The sequence below is a fragment of the Acanthopagrus latus genome, chromosome 1, assembly GCF_904848185.1.
Source record: "Acanthopagrus latus isolate v.2019 chromosome 1, fAcaLat1.1, whole genome shotgun sequence".
Classification (NCBI taxonomy): Eukaryota; Metazoa; Chordata; class Actinopteri; order Spariformes; family Sparidae; genus Acanthopagrus; species Acanthopagrus latus.
In genome coordinates, this window is record NC_051039.1 from 24230726 (window position 1) to 24245929 (window position 15204).

General features: G+C 43.0%; 1 protein-coding gene across 1 annotated transcript; it reads left to right on the top strand.

Annotated features, from left to right (window-relative positions):
- Positions 1-2675: 2675 nt before the first annotated feature.
- On the top strand, positions 2676-14485 carry sec23b (SEC23 homolog B, coat complex II component). The gene is made up of 19 exons (XM_037108927.1): positions 2676-2857; positions 4809-5036; positions 5464-5521; positions 5669-5755; positions 6269-6505; positions 6685-6773; positions 7081-7225; positions 8606-8764; positions 8859-8974; positions 9106-9229; positions 9342-9422; positions 9528-9617; positions 9866-9972; positions 10330-10483; positions 10694-10771; positions 11485-11646; positions 11784-11870; positions 12021-12242; positions 13472-14485. Exons 2-19 carry the CDS (start codon positions 4816-4818, stop codon positions 13559-13561), a joined length of 2307 nt encoding a protein of 768 aa, XP_036964822.1. The 5' UTR covers positions 2676-2857; positions 4809-4815; the 3' UTR covers positions 13562-14485.
- The last annotated feature ends 719 nt before the right edge of the window (positions 14486-15204 follow it).

A 15204-nucleotide genomic window follows, 5' to 3' on the forward strand; every position in this document is an offset into this window, starting at 1 on the left:
GTTAAAAAAAAAAAAAGTACGTATGCATTTATGCATCATAATCTATAATAGGCCTATATATTATCTGAAATTGGCCACTTTGCCTTATGAGTGCTCATTTATATAGACCTAGCACAACAATGGCCAATTGCATTTTTGGGTGAACTTATCCTTTAATGTTTCAGCTGATAAAGGTGGAGGAATTGAACAAGCCATATACTGCTTGGTAGTCAGGTAACCTATATAATATATCATAATGTAGGAGCTGATTTATGTATTGCGATATTACAGTAATCTAAATCTGCAAAGTAACTAATAACTATATAGCTGGTGAATCAATGGGGTGGAATAGATAGAAGTATAAAGTAGTATAAAATGGATGTACAGGTACCTCAAATGTATACTTAAGAGCAGTACTTCATGAATGTAGGTTATGCGATTTACTTTCTAGAATAATTCAGTCAACTTTACCAGCAGTAAAGACTTGCAACCAGCTTGATTTCTATTCGGTTAGTGAAAAATACTTTTCAACCTCCTTCAAGCCATAATTAAGCTGTGCTAATAGCATCATTGACTTGACCTCTTTACACACGCCATCCTCAGTCACTGAAATTTCAATCACAGCATACAACAACAGATATCTAATGCAGGATAGTAGGTGCATATGACGCAGACATATCCCAAACGACCCGGTATGTGAGCCTTGAACGCAGCATGACTACGAGCAGCAGTTGGCCGCTGTTTCACTCCAGCTGCTGGTGGAGAGCAACAGTGACCTTGAGATATATAACTGTATGCTCACAGAGAAGTGAAGGTAACGCATCATTCATTTCGACAGGGATGTTATTTCTTTGCCCTGCATGGAGCACTTATTGGAGGAGGCAAGCACTTTTCAGTCAACCTCCTTTTATCTAAAGAAATCAAGCTTGCCTCAAGTTGTATGAAAAAGTAACATGTGGGTTTGACTCCGGTGGCAAAAATACTTTGGATTTATTGTTTTTATAAGATGATCGTGTGGATTTCTGGGTGTTTGGATGGATCATTAGTTTTGGATGTAAAATCAGACTCTGTGGTGTTAGCGTGATCGTTAATTGTCGAAATCCAATTCATGTGGCAAGTACACACACAAGGTATGAAACTCCAGTTTTAAGTTGAAGAAACAATTCACAGGCAAGACAGACGGAGACATACAGCAATAAAAGGGCAACACAGCTGAACAAAGAACTATTGTCGAGGCCTATAAATATGTATAGCTTATATATGAATCTACTTCTCACCTTTTCAGATGGTTTGTGTGTCTTCCTTGAGCTCAGGTCCTCTAACAGAGTGCTGGACTGTCTCAGGGGCATCTTTGCACAGCCCTCATCTTAGGTGTAGTCTACTGTGTTAGAACCCTGACTCAAATGATCTGGTGCTGAGGGCCATAGTCAGGGCCTCTATGACATCCCTCAGTCAAGAGGGGCCCGTCTTCTATCTGTAGATCCAGTGAAGGCATTCAGCAGTACATCCTGCGAGGCCTCTTCCTGATGTTCTTGTGAATGAACCTCTTTTTCATTCTGGACTGTGGCTCTGATGCTCACTAACCCTCAGCCCCCACTTACCATCCAGACTCAGCCTGCTGGACTTTGGATGGAGCCTCATTGCATTGTGAGGATTTTGCATGTCCTTATTTCCGTGACCTTTATCTCCTTTTTTGGCAAGCTGCATATCCGATGACTAGAAGGGAAGGGTTGATGGCTTGGATCTTTTGGATCCCACTGAGCTCGCTCACTCAGGACCTGCCTCGCTCTCTGAAAAATGTAGCTCCATGCTGCCTCCTCGTGGATCCCATTTGCCTGTGGGCTACCAAGGTACCTGCCCTATGTGTGTTATCCTGCCATCTAACACACTCCTGCAGTCCTCACCACCAGTCCTCCTCTTTCAGCCAACATTCGACCACATTTGTACAGTTCAAATGACGTCCTGATGCCGTCGCTGTAGATCCTGGTGAGGTGGTTGTAGCTCTCACACCTGGCTGGATGCCATCCATGGACAGGAGCTGGCTGATGGAAAATCCACGTCTGAATTTGTAATCCAAATCCATGATGATCTGACTGAGGAAGTTCAGGCCTGGGCACGACTGCAACAGCTACCCTGGTGTATGCCACATGCCAACAATGACCAACAACAGTCAATGTATGTATGCAAGTCAAATGTTTTTGTAAATTGTGAACAAATATATTTTAGTATTATATGTATATGTATTTTGTATTTTGTTTTTCTAAACAGAACTCAGCCTTAAGAGACAAACCCTCCAGCAGGTGGTACAGGAAATATAATAAAGTTCAATATAATATCATATAATATCATTCAATATAGTTATGATTAGAGCTGAGTAGAAGCACAATGGGGCATTCAATGGAGTTGACTAAATGAGCTTAATTCATTTTCTGCCACAGGTCAAAGGTCATAATGGTATCAGTTCTCTACACAGTGTGTTACTTAATGGTGAGATAACAGAGAGTAAAAAAAAAAAACAGTCACAGTTGTCTAATCACGCGTTATCACACTGTAAAATACTGTCATTAGGGTACAACAACTGCGATAACGCTTTGACTAGCCGATCGACTCCATTTCCCATAGTCCACCCTGTTCCGAGCGCACGCAGAGCACGCCTTCTCTACGTCACGGAAAGGGGAGCCAATAGGAGGCGCTTGAACTTGGAGTAACACGTCATTCTAGTAAAGTGCAGAAGCCGGCTGAAAGGGAGTGATCCCCTCACCGTCGTCTCTCTGTCCGGTACACCCGTCCGCTTTCATCCCCAAATGCTGTAACTCGTTCTGAACACAATCCACTCTTTAGCTCTTGTCTTGACCCGAGGACGACCCGATAAAACAAGGTAAGCAGCACTCGGCTTAATTTTGCTCGAATGTAGGCCGCCCTACAGTCTTCCATTCATTTTGGGACAGGAAGTGGGTTGAGGCTAACGTTCCGTTAGCTAACCCAACAGGCTATCCGACGTAGCGTTAGCTTGTTGAGTGACAGAGGAGCGCAGAGACATTTGGCAGCGATGTTGAACACGACACCGTCCGCCGCTGAATTCTTTAGCTTCGTTTTACCGGGTTTTGTGTTCCTCGTCGCGGTGTTAGAAGCCTCGAAAACCATCGTGTTTTACTATTTCCTGAGTGGAAACGTTCACAGATAACCTTCACTGCTGGGTTTATCAGTGGTGATACGTGGCCTGTAGCCTTTGGTATGTAACGTTACTCAAATATAGTCGGTGTTTAGCTAAATCCCTCATATAGCGATTAATCTGTGATTAATCGCAGCTTTGTGGATTCCCCGTGCTTCCCCACAGAAAGCGAAAGGAGAGAAACTGTTTCTAACACCAGTAACCCCCAACATCACCCCCACATCCCCCCGAACAGATGTGGCCAGGCAACGGTCACATTCCTCAAGATCAACACTGGGGAGACTAACAATTAATTAGACATAATCAGTTAATCTCGTCAAAGTGATGTATTCATTTGAGTTTTGTTGTCCGGCCAGCAGCCCAAAACTATTCATCCTGCAGTGACAGAAGACAGAGGAGAGCAGCACAACCCTCACATTTGAGACGAAGTTTGGCAGTGTGTTGTTTGTTGGACTGAAATGACCCTTCAGTTATGAGAATGCAGTGCTAGATACAACCAAAGTTACTGCGTGGATCGTGTTTGCAGAGGCGTTTTATCTACTGAGAAATGAATAGCTTCTTATCTCAGACTGGGAAAATAAAAGGCCATTAATAGTTATATAAGAGTTAAATGTAGGCTTTTCTTCAGATATCTCTGTGGTTTGGAGCATTCTGCTGTATTGCTAACACTGAAACCCTTATTTCAAGAATTGATTTGGAGATGGATCCTTATAAGTCAGGGTGCCAGCTATTTTGATAATAAACTGATTATTGAAATCATTTGTCAACCTAAAATTAGGCTTTCATATTTCATTTTGTCTTTTGTGATACAAAAATTAAGCATTTTGGTGCCTTTGACTATCAATCAGACAAAACACACAATATGAATATGTTGGGCCCTGGGACATTGTGATGGATATTTTATTGACCAAACAGTTGCACATTCATAAATCTGTTTCATGAGGAGGCAGGTACATGTAGAAGGACGAGTAGATCAGATGTTGCAGACATAGTGGTGCACGCTGTCAAACTTGTGAAATAACATGTATTTGTGACGTTGCAGTTCTATGCTTTGAAGATCTATCACTGAAAAGTCACAAACAAATGTAATTTTGCAAGTTACACAGTGTGCAGGAGATTAAAAGCCGCCTAGCACACAGTTGTCTGGCGTATAGATCTTACTGCACACTGATATCTTATGCCTAGTTGGCAACAAAAGATTGGAACTTGGTCCTGTCGTCTTTTCAAATGCACCGTGTCACCCTGCTGAAATTCCATTGTATTGCTTAGGGAATATAAAGTTCCTCTGATAACAGCGCGAAAGAGTTTACTGTTGTTACAATAGAGTCCTTAGTGATGCTTTACTAAAGGCGTCATTGATGTTTCCCTTACATGCTAACAAAGGTGGAGCCTAAAAATACCTCTGGGATACCTCTGCGTACTCGTTCTCATCAAAACACGTCGGTCAGGTTTCTCAATGACACATTTGTGCGTCATGCTGTCGAATATCTGTGTCTTATTATAGCACAGGAAAGAAAGGAGCACCTGTATAAAGAGTAGCTCAGTGCAGCTAGAGAGGATCAGTAACAATTTGAGAGTGCCAGTGTCACATCATCCAGGTCTTCTATTGGAGCTACTCAACCTCACTGTGCTCTGTTGGGCTCTTTCCCTTCTGCAGCTCTGTGATGGCGACCTACCAGGAGTTTATCCAACAGAATGAGGACAGGGATGGGGTGAGATTCAGCTGGAACCTCTGGCCGTCCAGCAGGCTGGAAGCCACCAGGCTAGTGGTCCCAGTGTCCTGCCTCTTCACACCGCTCAAGGAGAGGCCTGACCTGCCACCGGTTCAGTACGAGCCAGTTCTATGCAGCCGGGCCAACTGCAAAGCAGTGCTCAACCCACTATGGTGAGTAACACAAAAAAACAGATGTTTAAAACCAGATGTTTTTGTTTGCTGCAAAGCATCAGAAAAGATATTTTATTACAGTGAGTATTCCGCCTTAATTTAGTCTTTTGGAGTAATTGAACCTTTTTTTAATGTTGTGTTTAACCATCTGGCAGCCAACTATTTTTAGGACATTTACTTGTAGTGTTTCTTAAGTCAAAGATAATGGGGATGAAAGAGAGGGGTGGATGGGATTTGAATTTGATGCTGTGTGTGTGAATATGTTTGGACACCTCAGCACTTGGAAATGCTGAGGTGTCATAAGCGTAAGCACAAGGTGTGGTGCATAAGAAAAGTAAATACATCATGTGTAGCCCTCTATCAGTCACAGTGACACTCCTGCCAATTGGATGCAAACCCTAAATTGTTTTGATCCCTCTTTTTACAGTCAAGTTGACTTCAGGGCAAAGATATGGGCGTGCAACTTCTGCTTCCAGAGAAACCCAGTAAGTACTGACCTCCACCTGCATGATTTAGTTCGACATATATAATTGTATAATTAGAATAGTCTGCATAGCTTCATGTGGACTAGCTACATTCCTTTATCAGGCTGGCTAAACTTGATCTCTCTTTGTCTCTTTGTCTCTCTGCAGTTCCCTCCCTCTTATGCAGGCATATCGGAAGTGAACCAGCCAGCTGAACTCATGCCACAGTTTTCTACCATCGAGTACATAGTACAGGTAAATACTACATACATGTCTGCACTTTGAACATAGCCACATGCAGGAAGATTACACGTACCAAAGATGTTCTGTGCAAAGGTGAATATTAATGGTATCCAATATTGCCTCCATAGGAGAGAGTTTTTCAGTAATGAGTCAAATCGATGTGTTTAGTGTAATTATGAAACCCTGACACTTCTGAACAATGTAGCACTCTTCGTTATGGATCACTTCCCATGATAAAAAGCTCAGGGTTTTGAAAAAAGATTCTGTACTTCGCTATTGCATCCTTGTCTTTGCAACCAACCAGTGAGTGCGGGACTATTACTGTGGCTTACGAGTGGAGCATCATAAATAATGCACAAAAGTAATATGAGCGGCTGATGTCTCTGCAAGTGCAAGTTTACAAACATATAAACAACAAACCAAGCATTAAACATTCATTCAAAACATTTTTTTATTATTTTGCAGACAAGAAAATGAATAGTCATGATTTGAAGAGTGTAACAATTCTGTTCCACATCTTTGCAGCGTGGACCCCCGACTCCTCTCATCTTCCTGTATGTGGTGGATACATGTTTAGAAGAAGAGGACCTCCAGGCCCTCAAGGAGTCACTGCAGATGTCACTCAGCCTGCTTCCACCCAACGCCCTCGTGGGCCTCATCACGTTCGGACGCATGGTTCAGGTGCACGAGCTCAGCTGCGAGGGGATCGCCAAGAGTTATGTGTTCAGGGGCACCAAGGACCTCTCCTCCAAACAGATCCAGGTGTGTGGAGGCATGTGTAAACATAGGAAAAGCAGTCATAAAGCCTTTAAGAGTAAGGCGTTTGCAAATATCTTCAAGGGATTTTCTCCATTTGCAAAGTAAATATATTGTTCCAAGCCAAGATAAATAGCGACGAACAAAGTAGCAGATGTTAAAACTCAATGTTTTGTGCGTTTCAGGAGATGCTGGGTTTAGCGAAGCCAGCAGCAGCAGCAGCACAACAGCAAGGTCGCCCACCGGGACCTCAGGAAGCTGCAGCCACTTGCAGGTATGGAGGAGCTAACCGCACGCCGCCAGATCGTTTGTTACTCAGTGTTACTCAGTGAGATCTGTGAAGGCGAGCTAGAAACTTCTATGCTAACTTCTCTTGCTGGTAGTCACACCTAAAACATGCCTGTAGCCACTCTTACAACACTGATTGGTTCAGTGCCTTTGCACTAATGAGTACACAGCTTGAAGCGTGATTTCAGAAGGAGCATGACACGTTCAATAGATGGGGGAAAAAAAAATAAATAAACCCTGTGTTCCTCCAGCTATTTGCCTTTGTCATCTAAGGCGTGTTTGTTCCTGTTCAGGTTCCTTCAGCCCGTGCACAGAGTCGACATGAATCTGACTGACTTGCTCGGCGAGCTCCAGAGAGACCCGTGGCCTGTCCCTCAAGGCAAACGCCCCCTCCGCTCCACTGGCGTTGCACTGTCTGTTGCCGTTGGTCTGCTTGAGGTACAATACAAACATATGCAGAAACACGGAAAACATTGTACATTGAGTGGATAGAGGTCATGCCAAACTGTACTATACCTGGGTACAACATATTATTGTCAAACACAAGCACACACATGTGCTTCACAAAAGCTGAACTTTAGCCTCTTGGAGACAGCTGTGCCACATGTTCAGCCACAACCATTCAGAGATACAAACCACGGGATAGCTATCTTCTGCAGGAACAGTACATATGCTTTGTCAGTCCAAAGGCTGGTTCCATGTTTGCGTTCTGTCTTTACTCCCCACTATCATTATCCTCTCCTCTCCTGCTGCTAATCTGTGTGATTACATAACTGATGCACTAAATCATTCCCCCGCTCTGCTCCCCTTCAGCCGACAGGAGATGTGGCCCGATGATTAGAATAAATTTTGACTCTTTCAGTGACTCCAAGTCACTGATTTGTCAAGAGGCATTTGACTTGATGAACTGGTCTTTACAGATAAAATGCAGAAAGTGATTAGAATCCACTATTCGCAAGCTTATCTGTTTACATGTTCCTGTTTGAATGAGTACACTTTTTCCTGTAGAAATGAATCACCGTTTACGTAGAAGCCGTTATCAAATAGCCACGTTGTATTTAAAGTTCTCTCCAGTGACTTTGTTACTGTGTGGCCTGCCTCCAAATGTCTGAGTCTTGGGCTTTCCCAGGCTCCTGGACTGTGGACTTTGTTGTAAGTGTTGGCATTGATGTTTGCTGACAGTGAATCACTTAATGCTCTCATTCAGACTCGTTACACTCTTTAAACATACATTCAGTTGAGCTGGATTTCTGCATTCTTTTGTCATATTATGTTAAAAAAAACAGCCTAAATAACTGACAACATAAGCAGAAAATGCATTTCTGTATTTTTATGGTATCTTATTTGCTGTTCTGACTTACCCATATTAATTTTTTTTCAAATCACATCTTTATCTGTGACTGAATACCTTTGCTGTATTTGCACAGGTGATCCGTATTCTTTTAAAGAAGTAGTCTTTACTCAAATGACATTATTTCCATGATTAATCGTTTCATTTATAAAATGTCAAGATACATGAAAAAAGCTTGTAACAATTTCCCAGAGCACAAAGTGACTTCTTCATATTGCTTCTTTTGTCTAACTTCTATTCAAGAATTGATTAGATAAAGAATTCATTCCTCATTCCTCGTCCAAGGAAAAAAGGAAAATTGGCTGCACTGAAATACAAAAGGGGTATGACTATAGAGTGACTTATTGCAAACTATGTATTTGTTTGTATGACTACTACATGACAGTCAAATAAGAAGCATGTGACCTGAGCAGAGGATGTAAAAAGATACCTATATGAAGCCAGTTTCCTCCTCTCTTTCTCCTCAGGGCACATTCCCCAACACAGGGGCTCGCGTGATGCTGTTCATCGGAGGGCCGCCAACCCAGGGCCCGGGCATGGTGGTGGGAGACGAGCTGAAAACCCCCATCCGCTCCTGGCACGACATCCAGAAGGACAACGCTCGCCATTTGAAGAAAGCCACCAAGGTGAGCCAATGCATGAACGCCAACGCAACAGTGATTGTGTTCATCATCCACAGCGTACTCAAATTAAATGGCTTTATATCTTTTTGTTTCACAGTATTATGAAGCCATGGCTAACCGCTCGGCAGTAAATGGCCACAGTATCGATATCTACGCCTGTGCTCTAGACCAGACCGGACTGCTGGAGATGAAGTGTTTGTCTAATCTCACCGGGTACGTCAGCACTCACCATTTAATTGGTCATGGTTGTGGGATTGCATTGGTCTAACTAAAGGATAGGATGTTTTTAGAAATTATTTGGAAATGTTAATGACTGTAAATGATTTGTTGTATTGTATGAACAGGGGTCACATTGTGATGGGAGACTCCTTCAACACCTCCCTGTTCAAGCAGACCTTCCAGAGAGTCTTTAGCAAAGACTACAACGGCGATTTCCGCATGGCCTTTGGAGGCGTCATGGAAGTCAAGGTAAAGAGTCAAAAGTGTCGACAGATTAAAACTTGCTAAATCAAACGTTAGCTGTTGTGCAAGTTAAATTGTGTGTTGAATTGTTGTGTAAACGTTGTGTGTGTGTGTACAGACATCAAGGGAACTGAAGGTTTGCGGTGCCATCGGGCCTTGTGTTTCACTCAACTCCAAGGGCTCCTGTGTTTCAGAGAATGTGAGTCCCTGCCTGCAGATTCTGATTCCTCCCTTCTCCTTCTCACAGTTGTATTCTAATCTGAGAGCCGCCATTCATCACAATGTGTTCTCTGTTGTTGTGTAGGAGATGGGTGTTGGTGGCACGAGCCAGTGGAAAGTGTGCAGTCTCAACCCCTCCACCACTTTGGGAATGTATTTCGAGGTGGTGAATCAGGTAAACGAAAAAAAACCACTTACTTTCACCTTTAGCTTGTGAGCTGTGATGGGATTACTGTAGGCTGATGAAAGCTGAGCTGCTAATCACATCAAACCAGAGGATAACTGTGATGAAGGCTCTGTTTAGCAGAACTGTCCAAACAATGGCTTTTTTGTGCTTGTAGCAGAAGGCCATTTGTTCAGCTCATGAAACAGGATAGTGATCAACGATTGTAGTCTTACTGTCTTGTGCGTTTGTTTGTGTAGCACAATGCACCAGTCCCCCAGGGTGGCCGAGGGGTGGTCCAGTTTGTAACCCAGTACCAGCACTCCAACACACAGAGGAGGATACGGGTCACCACCATCGCCAGGAAGTAAGACTCTGGATTTCTTGTTAGTGTGGACAGGACCGTACAGAAACTGTAGTAATTCCATGTCAGCTTGGAATATCATTGTTAAGAAGTGAGGTTATTTTTGCATGAAAGACTGAGAGAGTAAATATTTAGCATTAACATTTTTATGTCTAGAGATGATAATGAGCCTTGCTTAGTGTCAAGAAAGTGTCATCTAAAATCAATATCAGCCCTGCCTGAAAGGATGTTTACATTCCGGCAATTTGTGACAAAGCCTTCAGGGACCTGTGTGCGTCATTCACACCACACCCACGCTCACCTGCACCTCTCCCACTTTCCGTCCTCTCCCTTTTCTCTCCCTCTCTATCCCTACCAAAGCTGGGCAGATGCACAGTCCCAAATTCAGCACATCGAGTCGTCGTTCGACCAGGAAGCGGCCGCCGTGCTCATGGCCCGTCTGGGGGTCTTCAGAGCCGAATCAGAGGAGGGACCTGATGTGCTGCGCTGGCTCGACAGGCAGCTCATCCGCCTGGTGAGTGGCACACCTGCTGGTCCTTTTGTGATGAGAGGAACAATGCATAGTTGGCACTGTCAGGATTATATATATATATGAAAGCAGTAGAACATCATTCAAAAAACAATCTCTGATTGTTGACAGCTGTGTTGCTTAGCAGGTTATAAGGGTTGCTCCATGACACAGTATGTTCAGTATTTAAACAATGTTTTGTTCCTCTGTTTTCAGTGTCAGAAGTTTGGCCAGTTCAACAAAGACGATCCGACATCCTTCAGACTGTCAGAGTCTCTGTCTCTCTACCCACAGGTACACCTTGATGAGCAATCTTTCTCTCACATTTCAGTGTGAGGTGGATCAATTATTACTACAAAAGCCCAACAGTCCCCTTTTAATCTAATCGAAGGTCTGGTCCAAGATCAAATGAAAAAAGTGTCTCTGAAACTTTTTACATAGTGTACAACCTCAAAAAATATATTTAAACAAGGCTCACCGAGTTAAACCATTATGACAGAGTGTAGGCTCATTTCAACTTACTGTTTTGCGTTGTTTACTGCTAACATTAACCAGTGTTGTGGACGCTTAAGCGGCACTGCTTAAATTGTTTCTTACACTCGTGTTCAGTTTGCCGTTGTTAACTGAAGACTCAACAGTGCTTCCAGAAATATTCCCCATCTGCTCCACACTTCTCTTCCCAGTAGTTCCGGTTTGGAGCCATGTTTGCAGTGTTTTTGAATCTCTTTTTACCACCACTTACTATCCTGCCGTCACAGTTGGAGTAAAGCACTTTTTTTCCCAGGGTCTGAGCATAAAAATGAATAAATAAATGGTTTGTTTGTGTAATCCTGCTGATAAACAAACAAATGGACTCAGGCAAATACATAACCTGCTTGGCAGAGGTCATTATAACACTGTTCCCTATTTGAACCTCTTTGCATTGGGACTGTGTGCTTTGTCTTTGCTTACATGATGTGATAATTCATTTTAAAGGCTCATTTTCTTCCTCTCGTCTCCACCTGCAGTTCATGTTCCACCTGCGGCGGTCGCCCTTCCTGCAGGTGTTCAACAACAGCCCAGATGAGTCATCCTACTACAGGCACCACTTCGTCCGACAGGACCTGACCCAGTCTCTGATCATGGTCCAGCCCATCCTCTACTCCTACTCCTTCCACGGACCACCAGAGGTCAGCCTCACACCCTCCCCATCATTATCATCAGTGTTGGAGGCAGATGTGGCCTTTTTCCAGAAGCTTCAGAGTGTTTGCTGTCCGACAGTGCTGATGTTTTTGGTGCCTGATCCAAATGTTTGTGTCATTCACAGCCCGTTCTCCTAGACAGCAGCAGCATCCTGCCAGATCGAATCCTGCTGATGGACACCTTCTTCCAGTTGGTTATTTTCCATGGAGAGGTGAGAGAGATCATATAGTAATGACCGCACGCCATTAACCCCCATTAGTAATCCAAAATCTCACCAAAATTCTCATTCTAAACAATGAAAACACATTTGATGATATGTACATACATTTCTAAATGCAGTCGTTTATCTGTTTATTCCCAGACCATTGCCCAGTGGCGAAAGGCTGGCTACCAGGAAATGGCCGAATATGAGAACTTCAAACAGCTGCTGCAGGCTCCGCTCGATGATGCCCAGGAGATCCTACAGACACGCTTCCCCATGCCGCGCTACATCGACACAGAGCACGGAGGCTCACAGGCTCGCTTCCTTCTCTCCAAGGTCAACCCGTCACAGACCCACAACAACCTCTACGCCTGGGGACAGGTACAGTGTTATAAACTACTACGATTTAAGATGTGAAAATATTCAGAGGGGTCAAATTCTTCATCCAAGGCAGAAACAGCCTGTGGGTATAAAAACTGAGGGAAGACATGGCAAGTCAGTAAATTCTTTCAGATTATGTTGTTTTTTAAAAGTTAATGATTTCCAGATTTTCAGCACAGTTTTAAGAAAGCTGAGAATGGCCATGATATCAATAAAAAAAAATTTGTCATTCTGTCAAGATCAAATGTATAATTTTGATATATTGAGAAAACAAGTTGTTTTTTTATCTAGACATAAGGGTATAATCACACATTATCACAAGAAAACAAACGATTGTTTCACACCAGTAGTGATGCAACCAGCAAAGATTGGTTTGCCAGAGTTAAATGGAGTAGCAGCCATGTCGAAAGAGGAGGCTACTGCAAGTAGGAGTAGGTTAACGCTGACTGCTAGCCTATCCCTTCTGATAATCAGCTGTAAATTACCTTCACATGGAGTCACTTTGGAAAACATTCTTAAAACTGTTGTCAAAAGTTTCTATGTTTGGCTCTGTAATGCCCAAACCCACCTCACAGAGGTGTGTGTACTTCATGGAAATCTGCCTCAAGTTATTTAGTTAAATTAGCATGTTATCACAAGAAAACTTTGTAAAGACTTTTTAAAAACTTTTTTGATAATGAAATAATTTGATCTCCATAACAGTATTAAAAATCAAGCAAGCATGGCTTTTTTCAGCTGCTGTACTGTCAAATGTAAAGGTTTAATATTTTGAGCAGACCAACCATCAAGTGTTTATCGTATAAACCAGTAAATGAAATTCGAAAATGTTTCATTTCCTTCATACGTCCAAACCCAGACTTTAAAACCCCAGACATGTCTATATACTGGGTGAAAAAACAATTTCTGATGACTCGAAGGGTTTAAAGTCAGACTGTCAGCAAACACAGGCCCTGGATTAGTCGACCTCTGACTGAAGTGAGGGAGATTGAAAGATGAAAAATGATATTAATCCTTTATTTTCCAAGTCAAGGAGGAGCCGTAACCTGCAGTCTATCAACACTGTGAATACACATGACAGTCTGAAAATGTGATTATTGAGAGATCAAGGTCTTGCGTAAGCCAATCTTGGCAGTAAACGTGTTAGCTTCAAGTTATGTCACATAAAGATCCGCTCGTGTAAATCACTCACCCACTGTTTTTGTCTCACCTTTCCTCTGGTGCACCCGCAGGAGACGGGGGCCCCGATCCTCACCGATGACGTCAGCCTGCAGGTCTTCATGGACCACTTGAAGAAACTGGCCGTTTCCAGCTCGGCATAAGACATCCACAACAAAGAGAAAGGAGGAGTGATCCGACATTCCCGCTCTCATTTAGGGATCCATTAACATTTCCACTGTTCTTGTAAAGGAGCCAAACCCAGAGAGTCTCTACTGTGTGTGTGTGCGTGCTTGATTTTACTGTGCCCTTAATGGAGTTGCATGTGACATTTCCATGCTGAAAAGGAACAGAAACAAGGGGGTTGACAGCACATTCCTAATAAGAAAAACAAGTGACATTTGTACTCATGTTCATTAACTTGTTATTTATGAGAAATGGCTCCGGTACTTCACAACCAGACTGTCCTTAAGCAATATCAAATTGTCTATCTCTCTTTTATATTTGATATTACCTCTGACACACAGAATGATCAGACTAATAATTTAATTGTTTTTGTTTGTCCTAAAATGTGTATGTACTGCATCACACTTGGTTGAAGGTGCTGTTTAATAGAATGCTTCTACATGTTTGCTTTGTCTATAGCTAAAGAAAGAAAGAAATGCCTGGAATTTTCTCATGAATAAATTATAATGATAAGAGATGTTCACAGGGGCCGAAAGGTCTCAACACTGATGGCTTGTTAATCATGTAAAAACAAAAGAATTAAATCCTATGTGGATTATACCGTTAGTTTTCCAAGAAAATTCCCGCAGAAAAATGAGGCTTAACGTTCTGAGGAATGGAAGTCACGTCGCATCAAATCAACGGAGACTGACTCCGTTTTCAATGACGAACATTTCTTTTTAAATTCCGCTCCGTGTAGTTCAGTCCTCTTCATCCCGTCTCCTTCACCGTCTGGTATTTTGCACCTGATGACTGCACAAGTGTCTTTGTAATCAAACTTTAATATGCTGTACGACTGTATGAAAGGGGCGGTTGTTTGATCTAGGTCCTGTCTGTTCATATAAAGGCTTGCTGGCAGGGAACCGGCTCTCGTGTCGTCTGTCCTCGCACCAGCACCTAGGCCACGAGGCCGTTTAGTCGTACTGCTCTGGATTTTCACACGGAAGTCACTGGGGTTACCAGGGATGCTCAGTTCATACACCAGACATCTGTTTGCGACAGAGGGAAAGGCCTTGCAGTCTAGCATCGCGAGATGACTGATTGCGTGCCAGCCTGTGTGTGTGTGCGCACTTGTGTGTAAGATGTCAGGAGACAGCATGTCGCTACAATACTAGTTGACATATCCTCCGTGCAGATTAGAAGCGACACTCTCCCTAAACAATTGTCTTTTTCTTATCCTGTGCTGCTGTACATAAAGCCCGGACAGCATGCAATCCCAATCACGAAACCACTCACACACCATCTACTGTCTGTAGTACTGTAAGCTGATTTCAGAGCACCCAGACAGTATGATTTCGAGGATCAGTGAAAGGCAGATTATGAAGACTAATCCTAAGGGGCTATCTGTTTAGAGGAAAATTCTACTCTTAGCAGCTTTAAGCGGAAGTTGCTGCTGAAACACACAAATGAAGTCTGTGTCCATCGAGAGCTTAGGGGCCTCACAGTGCTGCTCTCCGGAGCCACATATGCTCCAAAGGTATTCGATGCCAAAAAGTAGATGCGGTGAAACGGCTCTTAATCCCCTCTGACATGGATACTTATGCACAACACAATACCAAAGGCTGATGCATTTTATCAGTTG